At 29.9% G+C, this 21030-nt stretch overlaps 1 protein-coding gene across 5 annotated transcripts in view; it reads left to right on the top strand.

Moving 5' to 3' along the window:
- Positions 1 to 15220, top strand: part of LOC124532322 (fasciclin-1) — an 86000-nt gene extending 70780 nt beyond the window's left edge. The window contains exons 7-16 of one of the 5 annotated variants that reach the window (XM_047107178.1): positions 6866 to 7026; positions 7382 to 7390; positions 8292 to 8297; positions 9183 to 9340; positions 10198 to 10288; positions 10584 to 10595; positions 10988 to 11208; positions 11771 to 11933; positions 12354 to 12501; positions 12654 to 15220. In XM_047107178.1, coding sequence (XP_046963134.1) covers positions 6866 to 7026; positions 7382 to 7390; positions 8292 to 8297; positions 9183 to 9340; positions 10198 to 10288; positions 10584 to 10595; positions 10988 to 11208; positions 11771 to 11933; positions 12354 to 12501; positions 12654 to 12859 — 1175 coding nt within the window. In that variant the 3' untranslated portion in view covers positions 12860 to 15220. The remainder of the gene's footprint in view (positions 1 to 6865; positions 7027 to 7381; positions 7391 to 8291; positions 8298 to 9182; positions 9341 to 10197; positions 10289 to 10583; positions 10596 to 10987; positions 11209 to 11770; positions 11934 to 12353; positions 12502 to 12653) is intronic. The other 4 variants (XM_047107179.1, XM_047107180.1, XM_047107181.1 and 1 more) reach the window with 4 other exon arrangements.
- Positions 15221 to 21030: the final 5810 nt, after the last annotated feature.

Raw genomic sequence — 21030 nt, 5'->3', positions numbered from 1 at the left:
ATTGTCGTTCTATTTCAACTTATTGAAATAGAAACCTTGATAAATGTTATTTCCAAACCATCCCCACTTTGTCTATTAGTGAATACCGCATGAAAATCCCTTCATTAGTTTTGGAAATTATCGCAAACATACAGACAGACGCAGCCAGGGTACTTAGTTTTATGAATATAAATGATTGAACTCTTATAAACCTTTTGCTATTTTAAAATATCACATAAATCCATTTTATAATAGGCTATTTGACTGGTTTTTAAATTAATTCCATTTTATATTATTTAGTAGAGGTTAAGGAACCCAGTAAAAGATGTATTTTTTTATTTCTAGTACATATTTGCCGAAAAATATCATATTAAAAATTCCATATTTAAATAACGCGCGAAAACGCTACTTGGACGATATGGCGCTGCAATGGGGTCGGTAACGTCACTTTGCTGTATTTTAATCTGTCGTACATATAGTAGAAAAGCAAGATTTACAAGAAAGTGACTTCATCATAATCCCGGCCAATCAGGAGCATTTCGTGTCACGTGACAAACGTTTGAAAAAATGCATTTTTATTTATTGATTTTTCAATAAATTAAGTATTATTATCAACTTTCGTTAGTAAATAACCATTTTTAAACTCATAATATACACTCAGTGGTTTAGTGGCTGGTTAGCCGTTCCCTATCAAATGTCTCCATCCTATCCGGTCTAACACTCTTTTCGGAATTCACATACAGCGGGGAGAACTATTGCCCAACTCCCTATGGTCGCATTAGAAGGCCGTCCCATCGGACAGCCAATGAGGGAATGGAATCCTATCTGAAAAATTTAGACCAATTAAAATTAAAATATATTTATTCGATATTAGAAGTATTACATTTTATAGTGCATTGATTACCAAAATTCTACCACTGGTTTGGATTTGGAAAGTTTAAAAGTATTGTATTTTTAAAAGGACTATAGTTTTAAATATAGTATAACGATTAAAGAAAACCTCACTAACAAATATTTTTAAAAATAAACATACGCCGCCCTCGTATACTTCAAATAGTATTCGCGTAAATTAAGTTTTTTATATTTGAGTGAAAATCGTACAATTTCACTGCAGTAAATTGATTATAGGTTATTAATTTAAAATTCAGTTGAAAAATTGAACTATGCTTACTAAAAGCTGCACCTTTTAAATAACATGTAAAAATGTGAACGAATTCGGCCGCGTGTTTCCAGGTGACTAGTCAACTGCACAGGGCATATAGCTAACAAATATGTGCACAAACACAGGTGCACTTATTTCCACACTCTCATAATCCGATAACGGATTCGACAACTATTAAGAGTTTATTACAAGACTAAGGTATTTTTAACTTACTAAGGTACGTGAGGGTATGCACTTCTAACATTCAGACTTTGGCTGCTACTGATAATTTTTCGAGTCAACATAGTTTTCCTTCAAAAATCTATACATATAATAAAATAGTATCTGTCTAGTAGAGTGTCTGTTTATATTATAAAATAACCGCTTTTTACTAAAATATGTGTATACACGGTACGTATACCAAAATATCATTTTTTGTGAGTGTGTTCTGTTTGTTCCGGCTAATCTCTGGAACGTAAAGACTGATTCGGACGGGACTTTCATTGGCAGATGGGTGATGTAATAAGGAGTGACAGACAAACAATAACTTTTTTTCAATTAAAACGCGCTCGAATTTGCGGGAACAGCTAGTGTGTAATATACGTTATAAATTCAGTAATGTTAGTACTCAAGTGAAGAAATTCCATCATGTGATACTAGTTCTAAATATATATCTTTATTATTTATTTAAAAACTTCTTATGTCTCACGGTTAAAGCCGTGTAATATATAAGTGTAGCTGATACATAATAATTATAAATTACGAACCAAGGTACATTTCTAAGCCTCAATAATTTTATATATCTAATGAATAAACTAAATACCTTTCTTTGTTTTACAGCCTACCCGTCAAGTAATTAATTAGCTTATTAAAACGAATATAACAACATAAGTATTAATAAGCCTTAAAGAAATATTCGTAATGTGAAAATACAAAATACTACATTTCAGCTAGAAATTTTAAGATCAGCCAGACGGTTACAGTAAGCACTTACTTATGCTACAAATTTTGTTCAAATTATATATTGCAAGACTTAAATAATTAGATGATGATATGTTTAAATCATCTGCTAGTAATTTTGGGTCAAATTACAAATATTGCAAAAAAATCTAGTCGGTGAAACCCAATTGATTGAGTTAAAATTTCCCAGGCATTTTTATTGCAAATGAAATAAAAATATATTTTTCAAAACATATTTCTCAACTTCGTCGAATATGTTTTATGCATCGAGCTTGAGGTTGTACGTTTTCCTCATTATTTTTATGTCATAAAGTTGTTATCTTACTGTCTGCTTTATTTCCATCGCAAAAGTGCAAAAAACACTTCCGCCCGACTGACAATTTGATATAAAATTATAATCATACTTATAGTATAACGTCTGTGGCTGTTCAAATATAGATGCATTAATCATAAGTTCTTAACTAAATACAACGACTTTACCAAACTTAAATAATTATATCTCTTTAACTTTAGAAAAATTGCCATTGACTTTTATAAAACTTTAGTTAGTTTTATTAACCATTTAGTTATCATGTTTTGTAACATAGATAAAATACTTTAAAAACATTAAGAAAACTCCAAATGAACTATTAGTCTTTTTAGAAAATACCTTGATATATTTTTAAGATTTAAAGAAAGAAAGAAATGTTTATTAGGACACAGTAAATAATAAAAGAATATATAGTATAAAAAATTTGAAACAAAAAAAAGCAACAAAAATTAAACATATTTCCCAACTATAACTACTCACTAACTTAATATACAAAAAAAAAACAACAATAATACAATGATACGTGTCCTAAAGGTTACCATTCAGCTTCTAAATTGGGTTCCAAGAACCTAACTCTGATTTTCAATGGTACCCTGTGTGGTTGTAAAGTATTAGCAAACGATTTAGTTCCAAGCTATTTTTGGTATTAAAAGTACATGTATATAATGTACTGTAGAAATATATTTTTATAAAAACGAGCAATAAAAAAATACTTCAAATCCACCACTCGAAAATAAAACACGTGTCATCCCTCAATCAGAATGAAGAGCTTCCAGCATTCCAGATACACAATGCGAAGAGTAAAACCCGTGTCACTTGAAACGCGTCCGTTTTAACGAAATAAAATACTAACCAACTACGTACATACCTGTTAAATTCCGATGTAAAGGTTCGAGTTAATTTCCTCTGTAATTCTAAACCGCAAAACGGTTTTTCTTTAAATGATTTAAAAATATATATACTTTTAAGTGTTACAAACACTTTCTGACTCACTAATAAAATTTTAGCCGGAATACAACAATATTAAGCATGGCTGTATTCTGGATAATAACAGCATAATATACTCAATGGATGTCTATGTGTCCTGTAGCGTTAGTTGTCACATTCTTTTGTTTTCTATTACCTTTATTGTTTATAATATGTATCATTTATACTTTCTGTATGTGTCTAAAAAGATTTTTTTTATTAAATAAGAAGACAGAAAACCAAATAGATGACCCTACCTACCATCGCCTACAATTACCAGCGTAAAAAATGTTTAACTATGCCTCACCAACCTTGGAAATTGAGATGGTCCTATGATTCTATAGCTGTCAAACCCTTTAAAACTAAACAAAAATACAACATATTGCTGCTTGAGGGTAGAATAAACGAAGAAGCAAAATATATGATGCCCAGAGGCTTGATTGTTTTAACAACATGTAATGTTTGTTTTCATATATAAGTAAATAATATCAAATAATTTGTTCCCATAATAAATATGTAACGTATTCGTTAATATAAGCAGCGCTAACAAGATGCAATATAAAAACTTTTTAGCGAGTAATCAAAGTTACTTGCTATATTTTTCTCACGTCGTCGTGCACTAATTTATAAGTGAGCTGTAAAAACGTTCCTTCAAAGGATTCGTTTTAAAATATTAAAACACTTTATTCCATTGCAGAATTTAACATAAACTTAACGAGCGTTTAATTAAAGTAGGACGTAATAGAGTTACAAGAACTCGACGCTAAGTTTTTTAATGTGATTTTACATGATTAATTAATAATAATCTACAAACAGATGCTAACTTATAGAAATTTTTTAAGTGTTCTATACATACTGGATATCGATTTTATTTCCGTAACCATAAAATTTTAAAAAACATATTTTCCTTTTTAAGTATTTATAAATTTATTTAAAAAAAAGGAAATTTTAAACATCGAACATTGTAGCACGGTATCATTATTTTAGTTTCATTTATTTCTCATGTCGACCTGTATCGTATATCTAAAAATCTAGGATTTCGACAACAAAGGACAAACTTAATGAATATTATTTTCGAAAGAGGCAGGCAACGATTCATTCATATCTACTACAAAATTCATTGGTTTCTCTTAGCATATATTACCTATATCTTATAAATTTTACGCTTCTCACAATGTATGGAAAACTTTAATAACATTGTTTAACTAATACATGATTACATGTTTGCTTTAGGCCTTATTGAAATTGTTGACTGAGTCGATAAGCAAGCCTATTCAAACATTCGTGTAAACTCGGTACAAGATTCCCTAACTTTAGTATGTACATATGTTACAGTCACAACTATTGTATTTCACTGTCAATATTGTCCGGAAACTTTTCATACGTTAAGTAGATTAGGTTTATTAATGTGAAATATCGTATATCACCACTTAGTGACGTATGCCGTCACGGCAATCGGCACGACGCTTAAACCGTGATGCCTACTGTCCACGCACGCTTACCTCTTTGTGTGTACTTAGCATTTACAATACTAGTAATCGCCCGCGACTACGCATGCGTTTTAGGGTGTTAGTTGTCATTTGTTAGGCATCAAAAGTAACCTTTTGTCCTTTCCTGGAGTTCAGGTTTATTTCAGTTCAGCTCAGCAGTTTGGTCGTGAAAGAGCAACAGACAGATAGAGTTACTTTCACATTTATAATATAATATAACATAAATTCTGAAAAAAATATGTATTTTATGAGCGAAACTTTTATTTTTATTTATTTAACTCCATAAATATTGGGTCTCTTGAATTATAAATTATTTTAATAGCCATCGATTGCGATGTTTCACATCTACCGAACGTCCCTCGACGGTCTCATTTTTTATTTGCTATCTGGAAAATGACCGATAGGTCAGTATGGTACTATTGAGATACATATATCTATAGGCATATCCAGATGGCGGGAGAAATTATTTTACAAATTTATTTTTATTTTACACTGGGAAACCAATTTCATTTAAAACTAACCTAACGTATGGACAAAAATATTTTCGTAATTTTGTTTGGATAAAAATATAGTATCGATTAGAAAAATATTTCTCTTGATAATTAACATTAAATTTATCTTAAGACTAACATTTGCTTAACATTATAATAATTAAATTGATTCGTTCTTACAGCTTTCTTAATTATATTAGGAATTTGTTAATCGAATTATTAATAATTTACGAAGGGTCGATTAAAGTAATCTTATTTAGCTATTACATTCCATTTATAGAATAACGATATTAGCAAAGTATTTATTCGGACGGATTTAAAATTTGATTTAAAAGATTCATGTGCTTAATTTGTGTTTATCTCATCTCGGTGAAGGAAAATACCGTGAGGGGAACCTGCATGTGTCTAATTTCATAAAAATTTTAGCACATGTGTATTCCACCACCCCGCATTGGAACAGCGTGATAAAATATATTCCAATCCTTCTCCTCTAAAAGAGAGGAGGCCTCAGCCCAGCAGTGGGAAATTTACAGGCTGTTGTTTTTGTTGTTGTTTGTTATTGTTCCAATGCGGGTCCATAGATTATAGTCAACACGTGCAAGTTCCTAACGATGTTAAAAACAAAAATGATAAAAACAAATTGAGCCAATGAAAATTGACATGCTTGAAATTAAATACACTCAGATTTTTGTATGTACTCGGTTAAAAAAAGGAGATTTACTTTCGAGTTTACGCTTTACTTTATGAGTGGTGCCAAGTTAAGATACTAAGCAGCGACATGTAACGTAATGTGTTAGTTTAAGCTTGTTTAAACTTTACTGCAAAGCTACTTAAACACTTGCAAGTCTACAGCGTTGCTTCGATAAAATAAGTTAAAATATTAGAAGTATTTTACACAGACTAATGTCTAGGAAATGTTTTGTAAAAAGTGAGTATGTTATATAACAATTTCGTCTGGATTGGTAGAACTACCCTCTCATTTAATATTCTACCGCTACACAACACAACCTGTACTAGGCTGTGTTATGTTCCGGTTAGTAGGGTGAGTGAACTAGTGTAATTTACAAGCACAAGGAATACACTTGACATCTTATTTTCCATAATCGGTGGCGCATTAGCGATGTAAATAATAGTTAATATTACAGGACAAATATTTAATAGACCGTGATCGAGTGGTGTATACACCGGTTTTCTTTGGTTTCGAATTCGATTCTCAGTTTTCTATGTTGTCTTGGGTCTTACTTCTGATTTTCCATAACACAAGTGCTTTAGCTACTTATATTGTCAGAGTAATGTATGTGATGTTGTCCAATATTTATTATTTATTTATTTATAGTCGCTAGTTAAATAAGTCAATTAAACAAAATATACTTTGTTCGAATAGGCTTTTACAAGGACTTTTGAATTGTCATTTAACAAACTATATTAAGAAAATCTTCCACCGGTAAACTGTTTTGTCCATTTGACTGTACGCTACATATTATAAATTATGTGTATTAAAAAAAATAATTTCTTATTATTTGAACAGCGTACGTGAAATCGAATACGGTCGCTGGGGATGCAAAGCACAGCAGAGGGGTTGTTCTAGCAGACATCGTGAGGGCGAATATACCCGTCAAGAACGGCGTGGTCCATCTCATACAGCGGCCTTTGATGGTAGTTGACACCACCGTCGTCGACTTTCTTAAGGTGAGACATACCTATTCTAATGCTTATTTTTTTTAAATAAATCACTTATAAAGCAAACTAGGTAAGTTAGATTTTGTTTATAGCACTATTAATTCAATGTAAGTATTTTTTTTAAATAAACTAGCGAGTTAAAGAATAGAAGTTTAAACCACCATTGATACCTATTTAGTCTGTGAATGAATGATTGTACTCCCTTTTTAGATTTTAAACCTTTTCATTTACAGTAAATATATTTTATACGTATAAAAACTCAATCATTAATCTTTGGTTAAATTTTAATATCAGCATAAATTGAAATAAAATAATAATTTCTGTACCGTGTCGTTAATTTTTGCTCCATTAATTCTGGAACCAGGCGAGAAAGGTAAAGAGTCGTGAATTATTTGCGTTATATTTATTCTTGTGAGTGTCTTACATGAAGTTATATTTCATAAATGATTGGAGCACGTTTAAGAATAATGATGTGTGCATATGAATTTTTATTACTACTCTTGATTCGTTCTTCACATCGGACATCTTATTCATATTTCATGAGCTTGATAATATAATGTTATATTTTTATTTTCAACGGTTCCTTAAAATGTTTGTATATATTTTCGATCAAAGGTAAGACTGCACGGTTTGTTGAGTTCAATTATTTTCAATGAATATTATTTGGTTTTATTGGTAGCTTCCAAATTTGGGATTTCTTTCTTATATTTTTTCTAGGAGAGTTCTATTTACTAGCTAGTTTGAGAGTGATTGTAAATTATTATAAAACTATCCAAATATCCATATTTTTTTATTTATTTTTTTCTTCCACATTTATTATTTTATAATATTGGTTTGTTGACTCACGATTTGTATAAACCTCGCTTGAAAACGTTTAAGAACTTAAAAGTTACTTCGGATATATTTTTCGTTTGTATAGATGCATTCAAATTTAATTGTCTAACATTACTCTTATTACGGATACAGAATTTTTAAAAAAAGAATTAAAAAAAAATTATGGAAAAATCAAATAAAAAAGTTGAGCGTATTGTAAATGGCGCGTTCATTAACAAATCTGTATCGCTTTTTTATTTCTTGTTCGCCGTGGTGCTTAAGCGTTTCCAGCGTTATTCGATAAAATTGCCTTCATTTTTATAACTTGATCGTGAACACTTTCAACACACAAACTTGCATACAATATATTTTATCAATATCAATTTTTATTAAAAATGTTTAATTATTTTCATGTTTTACGCCTCCTTGTCATGGAACCTGCATGAATTTTGCAATTTTAGGGGATTGTAAGTATATATTTGCATGGTCATATTGAATAAGAGTCATAGTTTAACATAAACGTATAAGGGCGTTCCCCTACAATTTATTCTTAATACAAAAACCTGCAACACTAAAGTAGACCTAAAATCGTAGAATCCTGCACAACTTAAGGGTTTGTTAGTTACCTCCAATTTGCATTTAAGACGGGTATAATTTTATGAAAATAAAAATTAACTAGAAGTATTAAGTACCTTTTAAAGAATATTTTTAAGGCTACTTGAGAAATTGCGACTTTCAAGTTTTATTGTCACTGTCGTTCACTTGTTTTATTTATTGTTGTATTGGATTTATATTATATTTGAATTACTTTCAAAAGCGCACAGGCAAACATCTTAAGGTAATGTATAGAAGTAAAAGAACAATTGGGACTTGTTTTATGAATTCATTATTTCATTATATAATATATATAAAAGAAATGTAGAATTGTAGGTTTGCAATATTGAAGGTTTAATATAGAATTTTTTATTTATTTAATTTTATATAAATCTACAATTTAAACTCCTGCAAGAATATTGTATTTCGATAGTATTCGATAGAAACGTATAGTTACTTAATTAACTACATATGTATATCTGTTTGTTTTTTTTTTTGATAAATCATGAGAAATACATTTTACTGTGCATGACGAATGAATTTTCTGTATTTATATTAATACGTTTTAATAATTATACTTACATTATCTATGCGTATTTTTTAAAAGTCTACAATGTTAGAATTTTTTTTGTTTAAATATGATAAATTTATAAATAAATATAATGGTGTAACTTTATATAGTATATTTTTTCCATCGTAACCTTAACTTGAATGTAATTTAGTTCTGTTATTGCATTAAAAATATACTTTCTCATCAGGAAAAAGAAGATGGTCCCCTGTGTAAATTCTACGAGGTGATAATGGACTTAGGCGAGCACAATCAGTTCCTTAACGAGCTTACTTTAGCCAAAGACATAACGCTCTTCGCGCCCTCCAACGAAGCTTGGAATGAAATTAGTGTGCAGAATATTATAAGGTGAGCTGACGATGTACTTTTAAGCACAGCGTGTTTTAGTATGTCGAAACTGAATATTCTTGTAGTAACCTGACTAGATTCTGAACTAAATTACAGCTACTGACAATGCTTTACAAGCTTTTTAATAAATAGGTAAGTGTAAATTGCTTTAAGCAAAGTTTTAAAATGTCCTGTTTCAAAGGACCTTTTTTAAAGAGTCCGGGATTTGTTGACATTACTAAACAAATATTGTTTAATTTAAAATTAAGGTCATTCTTTTATTTTAATTAATATGGTACTCTTCACAATATAAAATATTTGTATTTTCCTTAATAAGATATTAGATTTTATTTTTTCATAATATTAATATAGACACCAATAAAAGACAGCTATACATTCAAAGGTAAACAAATTCAATGGCTTCCTATAATATTTTACGAAAATAACAATAACGAAAGTCTTTTCAAAGAATATACTTCAATTTTAACAATTTTTTTCCTTTCCACATTACAATGAAAAGGAAAATTGTTACAAATATAAATATGAAAATAAACGTACATGCATATTATATATTAATAATTATAAACATGATTATTTTTGTTATATTTTATAAGAAGATTGTTACCTAATGAATAATAACTGTGTTTAAGATTAAGAACTAAGTATTTCTCGGTCTCTGTAATCCTGCCTTACCTTACCTGTAGAAGATAAAATATTTATAACATATAAATATTTTATTAAATCCTGATATGGTTTCGATAGATTTACCATAACTTTCATTTTGGTAAATAATTGACTACGTAAAAATACCTACATTATAAAAGTATATAATTATAAATGCACTAATTTAACTATTCTGCTTAAAATTTTATTTAAAGGAATCATCAAAAGCTGAAAGAAATACTAAATTTGCATTTAGTGCGCGAGAGATTACCATTGGACGCCATTATTCATAACAACATGAACCAGGTCAGTGAAAATTATGAACTAAGTATAGCACGATAATAAGTATAGACGTGTTATTATTGAGTAATAATATATTGCACTTCACTTGCAAAAATATATAACACTTTCAATAATAAAATATAAAATAAGAGCAACTCATATTTTTAACACTATTGTTTTATTACATTCATGTTATCGCATAGAAATCAACGACTATTTTTGACGTGTCACATGTGTATGCAAAAAAATATACTTTGACGTTAAAAATAATTATGATATTAAAAACTGTTTACATTTACTCCTGCTGCTAACGGAACAGCTCCCTGGCGCAGTATGTCAATTTGAAACTAAAATAAAATCATATAATTTCCATAGTCAATGTGTCCATTTGATTACCAACGTTTCATCTCATTATGTTCTATTATGTTAGATCCTCTTACAAAAGGCATGCTATTATCATCTCGTCCGAATTCTTCTTTATCATGTAGATATACATTCGCATCGTCTGTGCATGATTTACATTTTTAAAAGACTAACCGTGTTACCCTTATCAAACCCACGTAAGGCTCGGAATAGTGTTTTGGCATGGTCATTTCGATGTGCAAACAAAAACAAAAGTTGTGACAAAGAGCTCGTACCCGATGTGCTTTCATTTGTGTGCCAATTGCGTCTTCTTTAATCTTAAGATGAATTGATGATGTTAAATATTCGACATGATTTTAGATCTATCAAGCACCGACGGCGTTACCGAGAAAATATTTGTACTTTAACGTGATAAGTCATCAAAATAATTTAACATTGACGGTGGAAGGCGGCGGTGTAAACGCAACCGTAACTCAAACTAATATCGCAGCAACCAATGGTTTTGTACACATCATCGACAGAGTGTTGGGCGTTCCGTATACGACTGTATTCGAAAAAATGAAAACTGATCCGATGCTCAAGTGAGTGTATATTTTATTATATATAAATTTAGTGTTAACGATCAATTGGGTACTTGTCCTGACATACACAAAGATGAAAATACTATTGCTTATATTGAAACTGCAGACTATGGGATTCTGTTCTGATATGTTTCGTACCTCTATTTATCAAACCGATATCCCCAATAAACCTCATGTGTATCATCTATTAACCTCATAAAAGTGAATCTCAGGCGAGTGATGGAATAACTCATTATTATGATAAAAGATTTTTTCACATACATGCCTACAGAAATATTGTAATATTTGGTGTACTAAAATATCTTAATTAATGTATGTATTTGTACCTAAATAAATGTTATAAAAATAGCGTTTCTAATGAAAGAAAATTACAGAAATAGTACACTCATTTCGCACTGGGCTAAAATAAAAGTTACTTTTGAATAATTCGGCAAAAACAGTGTCCCTCTGTGCATCGTCTATGAAATCGCGAACACAGCAGTTTGTTCTCGTATATATTCCGACCATTAATTTCTGTAGAAATTTGTACGAATTTGCATTCCAAATACGACTTGAATTGTAGCATCACATACAATCTCGGCAAGCGGCAGATGTTCAACCACCAACTGAACGACATGGAGCACCGCTACACGTACTTCGTGCCGCGCGATCATGCCTGGCTAAAATTCCAATTAAAGCATCCTTCCGCTTACAATGCTCTGTTCAAAGAGGATTTCGGTTATTACGTGAGTATGCATTTTAATTAATGATTCGATTACTTTAGTTTCATTTAGTTTAGTTCAATAGTTCGAAGTGCCTTCGTGTTTCATCTCCAAGCAGTATTATCATAGCAATCAAAATGTCATATCTATATTGCTACGTGCAAGTTCTTTGGCATTAAAATTCTGGATACCTATACTGACCTGGATGGTATGTCGCCAATTTGATTGAAATTCTAAACATATATCATAGACGCATATTTTACTTTTGATATCATCACATTGTGTTAGTATTTAGCTCAAAAATATTATATTCAACATTAACAAATCTAGGGGTCTATACGAATTCAAAGCAACGAAAGAAGTGAAGCATGGCAAGATTGTATTCACATCTACTGCCTTATATTTTCAGCGACAAAATTCATTTACGCAACCTCCTTCTTACAGACCAAACAGATTCTAGAGAGACATGTCATCCGCACTGATCGCTCGTACACGGTGTCTGATCTTAAGCTGTTGGCGAATGAGACCCACCCGTTTGTATTGCCCACTTCCCGCGACCCTCTTCGACTACGCGTCAAGGAGTCTGATAAGAGTGAGTGTTTATTTTTATGTATTCAAAACTTGAGATATATTTAATACCATGTATTTTCTTATTGTAGTTATTTTTTATTTAAATATACTTTAATAATAGATTTAATACTTTTCATAAATGTTATTGTGTTTATTTATTTTTTTTGTAAACAGATTACTACGTAGAATGGAACGGGCATTGGATTCACGTTTTCAGACCAGACGTAGAATGTACCAATGGAATAATTCACGTCATAGACGAACCTTTTGTACTCGAAAGCGACATAAGAGCCACAGGCGGTGCAGACAAAACTCGCATTACTTACGCTTTCATTCTACTCTTCATCTCGTTCTTCTTCGCTAGAATCTTAGAAAACTGAATCTATCAATTCATAAGGTTTATTTTCCAATAGCAACTTCATTATACCGATTCGGTGTATGATCTCTGAAATTTAATTTTGTTTAAAAAAACTTGTGTTAAATGAGTTCATTGAACTTTATGTCATCATCAAGTTTCATCGAATTTATTAAATATATTTAATATGTCACTTTAAAGTCCTTAAGAATTGTGTAAGGTATGTTTTGTCCATTACATCTGATAAGCGAAATATCTAACCGTATAGCATTAGTTATTGCTGTTCATGTGTAGTTACGGGAATATACAAATAAATTTTTAGATAGTTACCAATTTAGGTATAATTATAAAATGCTAATCAGACAAAGTTCCATCTATAAAGTATTTCAATTGTTTCTTTAACGATGGTTGTAATATTTCGTTACTTTCTTTTTCTTCGTGTGAAAATGAGACAAAGTATACGACACTGCCAGGAGAGTTTGAATAAAGAAATCGGTAAATATTCTTATTTATCGAATTATGTTATCTGTGGCATTTTTGCTTTTTAAATTTCGAATTCGACGATTCGAATGAGTAATTAATAAGGACTTATATGTGAAGAATGAGTAATGTCTTCTTCTAGTCAATAATAATACTTTTTCCGTTCTGAATATAAAACTGTTTTGTGAACGCTTATCATTGAAATAAATCAGAATATTTTGTATTTATAAAAACATCGATTTCATATTTATTTTTCTCCTTCTTTATTTAGCAATATAACACTTAAAGAGTTTTAAACTTTAAATTACTTTTACGAATTTTATTATAATATATCAACTTTTTTATGACATATAAAATAAATTACTTATACTCTGAATTCTGTTATTGTAAACATGCTATAAAAGTTAGAATAACATTCTATAATTGATATTCAAATTTCATCGAAACTTTTATTGATTCCAAATTATTTAAAAGAATATAAAAATTATTTACCAATTATTTCAAATAAATTTGAAAATAAAGAGGTTTTATGTCAAACTGAGTAGTGCCTTTTTTTGGAAAAAAAAGAAAAAAAGAGTTCTTCTATACAATTATTTTACATTCCAATTATATTAACGTCAGATCTATTTACATACTGTCTTAGCAAAATTTCTATGCACGTTACATTTCTCAGAAGTCTACAAAATTACATACCTATAAAAAAATAAAGTTTTTATTTTTTATTAAAATAAAATTCTATCGAGATATTATTTAAATTTTAAAATTCGTTGTAACTTTGCAGTGTGTACCATTTTAAATATAAAATATGTAATAATAATGGTTTTATTTGTATATAGGAATGGGAGTGCTTATAAATTATGGTGCATTTGTATTAGGCGATGAACACATGGCACCATTAAACGCAACGGTGTAAAAATATTGCGCATTAAATCCATTAAAATGATATTGGAAAGATTTTGAACATTACTTCTTTATATGAACTGTTTTCCAAATATTATTATTATATACTTAATCACTGTTTACTTTACGATATTAAAGGTTGTATTCTCGACGTAGTCTTGGAGCAAAGGTTACAAAATCAGGTCGAAGACAACTTGGAATGTAGACATTGTTTCGTACCAACATTCATTAAAAAAAAGAAAAATATACTACTTAGGTTCTATAATTGAAAAGGCTAAACAAATCAAGAGCGTTAAAAATCGTGCAATGTGTAAATCGCCCGAATCATTATTAAATGTAAATATTTTGTTATAAGTTATTATAAGTTAATAATAAAATGATTTAATATGAAAATTCTAGATGCGACTGAAAATTATCATATCGATATACTTAACGCAATAAATCAGTATTACAAATAGAAGTGCTGTCCTACGGTATAACACACACGTAGACATGAATTTTCGATTACACAATTTTATACGGTTAATGAGCTAACTTCTAACAATATGACTGATTTTTTAAAACATTTTACACATGATCGTATGACAGCACTACTTTTTAAATTTCAGTCAAATGATTCATGTAATTGTAATATATTTACTTAGTTTATTTTTAGCTTTTAATGTAAGAAATATGAAATGTCATTTATCAAAGCCTCGTAAACCAAAGCTTATTCCGTAATCATAACTATGTAAACTCAATAGTAAGGATACATTCAATGTAGTACATATAATATTCAATTATAATTATATATAGGAGTTCTATTGACATTATTAAAATAACCTTAGATTTATTCGGGACGAATTGGCCCAAGACAATATAATATGTTTCGACCAAATATATAGCCAAATATTTGGTTAAACGCATTGAAGTTCGGTGAAATTATTATTGATGTTATCTCGGGTGTATCAATTAATGATAAACGATGTATGTAAGTGTTTTCTGAATAAAGACTTTACGTAAAATATTGCATACGTTTTATTTATATAACATATTAACTTTAGCGAAATAAACAACGGAGCACGATATATTTCGTTTTATGTGATGTGATGAAATACGATTTATAAATAAGACTGAGTCGAGTTGATTCATTTTCACCCAGAGGATTTGAATTGCGATTCAACGGGTACGGCTAATCCTGCAACTATAACAAGCTGTTCTGATTTATCGTAGCTTATTTTAAATTGTATATACTTAAGTAGAATTTAAAATGAGATGGAAATTATTATTATGTTGATAATGAAACTTTTAATTAAAAAAAACCGTCCATTCTAAACATAATAGGGCATCAATGTTTTAATACTTTAAATTATCTTAAAACTTACGATGATAATAAAAATAATAAATAATAATTAGGTACTTAATAATTATTATTTATTTTTTCCAATGTTATTTTTTTAAAACAACAAAAGTCTTTCAAATATTATGTTTGAAATTAGAAGTTTATGTATTCTTAAATAGTATTACCAATTTATTTTATTAATTAGATTGATACAAATAGAAACATAGACTAAGCGGAGCTTCATGAATATTCGTCTAGCATTAATGTCCGTAGGCAAGTGTAAATTGTTGAAGCCTTTGTGAAATGAAGCGAATGATCCGTTATTAGGACCTTTTTAGATAAATTACAGCGTTAAATGTAATTATCAAATCATCTATTTGCAGTAAATCAACGAATTTGGATAAAAATGTTTCAATTGTATGCTTGTATTATTACCTTACCACATATATGTATATTAAAATGCTTTATTAAAAACTCCACAGTGATGAAATTGATAACTTGTACATCTCGATTTGCTTGACAAAGGTTGCTCTTCTGTTCTGCTTGTTTTGAAAGGCTAGAAAAGGTTGAATCTGTCACCTGATGGTAGAAGGTCCCCAATCCCTATTGAATCTAATATATTGTGTTCCTCGTGCCTATAATTACACTGATCTTGTTGTCTAGCTAACCATTACCAGAGTAGTGGATTGTAGATGGTAGATTGATTCACTCCTGTTTACGTTGCTTTTATTATTGCTATGAATCAAAATCCGAAATTAACTTAACTTTAAAAAAAGAACGTTCTATCGATTCAAAAGCTTCATATCTAATAATATATTATTGTAGAAAGAAAACTGAGTGACGTGGTCAAGGAAGTGACGTCACCTTTCAAACGTAGTAAAAGCAAGGGGTACCATCTTGATTTCAGCGTTCATGGTTATAACAAATTTATGACTGTCAGTTTCATTATTTATTGATGAACCATATATTTTTTATTAATAATAATTTAACTTTAAATTTAAAAATTTAAAGTTGTTTCAGTAGTGTTTCTCGATATTTATTTTAAATGTTGAATGATCGATTATAATATGATATTGTTATACATATTTGCATTTTATATAATGAACCAATGAATGAAAAAAAGACCTGAAAAGAAGAATTTGCCGTAATCGACTTCCACGGTAACTAACAGTACTTAGATTTTTAAATTAATACTGAAATACAGTTCATATCAAAAATTGCCTACAAAAAATAAAATTGTTTCGTTAATAAAAATTACATCGTCCAACTTCTGAAAAAAAACTCTTTTATCATATATATGATATTATCGTATTACAAATATTAATTGTCTGACCGAAACGTAAGCTTTATGTTAAATGCGATGTCACGAATTTTGAATTGTGGACGAATGTGACAATTCTGTTTACACGTTTGATTAATTCTTTTAATGCTTCAGTAAGCTTTACATTTTAAAAATGCGCGTTTACTTATGTACGCGCACATGTTTTTTTTTCTTTAGTATAATTACAAAAAATGCATGCAAATCATTATCATGATAATAATTTACTTATAAAAAAAATGTGTTATATTTTTTTCATCACTAATGTAACACTAACTCAAAAATTCTAACATTCTTAATTTAAATTTGTAATAAAATAAACACCTTAAGACAAATAATATCGTTTATTTGTGATCGACTTCATCGTGACCACACTTCATTGACGGTTTAGTGAGCAACTTTATCGTGTAACTTTCATGTACACGCGCATTATATAACACACATTTTTTTTTCGTAACGAGTCAAAAACAAAAACTACAAAAAAGGTAAATCAAAACCAAAACTTTAAATCTATAACAAGTTTTGCAAAATAAATCGTTGCCGTTCAAGCGCTCCTTTGTCAAAGGAAATAAAAGTTTCCATTGAATCAATTTATCTCAGCGCCAGTGATGGAAACACTTCCGGCTGATCGAGGATCGTAATGAATTGAAGATCTATTCTAAATAGATAGCAATTTATCACCTCTTGTCTGTTTGAATTTGTATCTAGCGACAACGCGGAAAGCTATGTTTCATTTTTAGGAAATTTTACAGTAAGCATGACGATGAATATCACGCGCCTTAATAAGGATTAAATTTTTTTTTGTTTTCAGAAAACAATGACGTGATATGCAAAGAGCACAATGAAAAAAATTTAAACATGAAAAGAGGTTTTATATTGTTTGAAATATGTCGAATTTTTAAGGTTTCCTTTACAACATCGGTTATCTATTGAAATCAATACTCTTTACACAAACGATTTCAACCAAACGCACTGCTTTGTTTAGTTATAAAATATTCAAATAGAGCTTCGATTTGTAAAACATACATTGAATATGAATATTAAAAAATGTATGATAGGCTTTAAAATGAATTTCTATCTAAATGCAATTTTCAAACTAACAAAGCCGCAAGCATAAACAGACCAACATCCACAATTTGCGTCGGAAATGTATTAAACCGCAAATCGGTCTGACGTACATTAACACATATATTAATTATAAGGAACATTATTTGTATAATAATAAAAGACAACTAAAACAATTCACATGGAACGCCCCCTAACTACACATCGGGAAATTAAACTGAAAATACCAACGACTCACGGCAATATTCATTGCGAGTCGAATCTACAAACATTGGTGTAAAAACTTTGATTACTATTGAGCCAATTTGTCATTATGTTTCAAACATAATGAAAGGAGAAAAATAATACTTGTATTACTCATAAAACGCAACGTTTGATATTTTACTAACTTCTTACACTTCTTTTTTAATTATTTTCCTTAACATCGAACTTGAAATTAATCTTCGTACCTTTTTACGTACAAAGTAAAAAAATAAAATAAAGTTAATAAATATACTTTTATAACAAATAATATTTTTCATGAGTATTTTTTATAAAGTAGGCCAAACCCCATCTCAACCCAATGTTGTCTTAAGAAGCGACTAAGGAATTTTGGTTGAAAACACCCGTCAATCATGCAGGTAAGCCCTCAACGAAACATATGGTGGAGGGGACGAACCCACTAGCAAAAGCTTTCCGAAAGAGGTTTAACGTCAGACAGCCGGCCAGCCGTGAAAATCTGCCAAATTATTTTTCATGCAGCTCACGTCACAGCATTGACACCAAAGAGTGTCCAAGCACAGTCGGGAATCGACATGATCATGATGACACGTCAATCAGAATTGTAAATTTCTGACCGTAATGGAAAAAAGGTTAAGAATCGTTACATAGCATAAAGTATCTGTCCCTGTCTATACGTTTAAAAATATACAACGTCTTTTTTTCTAGATTAATTGTTCAGCTGAGATGGCCCAGTAGTCAGAACGCACACATTTAATCGATGATTGCGGGTTCAAACCCAGGCAAGCACCACTATATATATGTGCTTAATTTGTGTTTAAAATGTATCTCGTGCTCAGCGGTGAAGGAAAACATCGTGAGGAAACCTGCATCTGTCTAATTTCATCGAAATCCTGCCACATATGTATTCCACCAACCCGCATTGGAACAGCGTGGTGGGATATATTCCAAACCCTCTCATTAATGGAAGAGGAGGCCTTATCTCAGCAGTGGGAAATTTACAGACTGTTACTGTACTGTAATTGATTCAAGAGGAAGGTTTCTATGTATAAAATAAAATAATACATGTACATTATAGTAAAAAACACAGATAATTTTAGTTTCTAAAGTGATGTCGTGAGACGTTCCGGTTTGTATTGTCTAATGATTGAAAACTGGGAATTTTGTAAGACATTCTGTAGTATATTTAGTATCAGTATTCCACCTGTGCAACCCGCGGCACGTCGCTATTAAATTAATATTTAAAAAAAATATTACAAAATAAAATCTATTTTAAGTTTCATAACGTGGGAATAAATATTTTAAAATAAAAGATTCAATAGATTTATGATCAACTTCGACATATGGAAAAATCGTAAATGTTACCTGTCTATAAAATAATAACTGTAACTGGTGAAACTGTATAGTAATTCTTAAAAGTTATTGATATATATTTTTTACTGGCATAATATTTAGAATATAGAGGATTGAAACTACTATTACATGTATTAAAAAAAAAGGATTAATTATCACTAATACCATAGCAATACAGAAGATGTTTTCGGAATGTACATGACAGTTCAAGTTTGTATGGCACGTTTTCTATATAAAAAAAGTATAAGTATATAATATTATTGTTATATATAACTATTATTATTATTATTATTATAAGTAAAGTAACTGCCTGGTAAATTTCCCACTGCTGGGCTAAGGCCTCCTCTTCCATTAAGGAGAGGGTTTGGAACATATTCCACCACGCTGTTCCAATGCGGGTTGATCGAATGCACATGTGGCAGAATTTCGATGAAATTAGACACATGCAGGTTTCCTCACGATGTTTTCCTTCACCGCCGAGCACGAGATGAATTATAAACACAAATTGGTGGTGCTTGCCTTGGTTTGAACCCGAAATCATCGGTTAAGATGCACGCGTTCTAACCACTGGGCTATCTCAACTCGTCTTCTATATATTAATATATATTTCTCTAATTTCGCTAGCGTTTTTTCGTCGGTTGTCCTATGTTAGCAAATAAAAATGCCTATGCCCTTTCTTGGAGTTCGAGTTTGCTTCATACCAAATCTCATTAGATTCTGTTTAGCGGCATAGTCTTGAAAGAGCAACAAACAGACAGAGTTACTTTTACATTTTTTTTGTTAAAGATTTGCGCTGTCTGGAAATTAAAAAAGCAAGCTAATCAAACACTACATTCAATCAAATAATAAAGAGACACGAGAATACCAAAGGTAAGAAAAATTTAATGTTGTAAAAAAAAAAGTTGACATTTCATTGTTAAACAAATAATTTTATAAATATAATATCATCCCTACTGGGATGATATCATTACCACTACGTAACTCATATGCATATTATAATGAGAACATTATAGGATTTCTCTTGGAAATATAATTTTGTTTTCGCAAATATAAACGAATATATGAATAAAACTGATTACAAATAAGATGTTATATAATAAGCACTATGGATTATAATTAATGAATTTTCATGAAAACTTTTTTTTGTTTAAACTTTTAGAACGGACGAGCCAGGTCGTTTTATCTCAACGGCGGCAATATTTTCACAGTATTTAATTAATGGTCCGAACAGTGGGTGTCACAGCGACAAATAAAGGTAGCATTTTGCATATTCATTTTTACAGCCGAAGAGGGATTTTTCGTAACTGATACGTGAAATATTCAATTACTCATACATTTCTCCTGTTTTGAAATTTACCCAATGGATATTGATGTCGGTATGTGTTTTAGTATTTTAATAATGATTTTAAATGTCTGTACACATTTCTTTAAATGTATTGCAATTTTGACTTACTAAAATAGTTTTATTATTTTATATAAAATCGGACGTAAATATCAATAAAATTATGTTTTCTCTGTGTGTATATAAGACGTTTTTATA

This window comes from Vanessa cardui, chromosome 9 (assembly GCF_905220365.1).
Source record: "Vanessa cardui chromosome 9, ilVanCard2.1, whole genome shotgun sequence".
Lineage (NCBI taxonomy): Eukaryota > Metazoa > Arthropoda > Insecta > Lepidoptera > Nymphalidae > Vanessa > Vanessa cardui.
The sequence above is the reverse complement of the archived record's forward strand: the minus strand, read 5'-3'. Positions and strand labels throughout refer to the sequence as shown.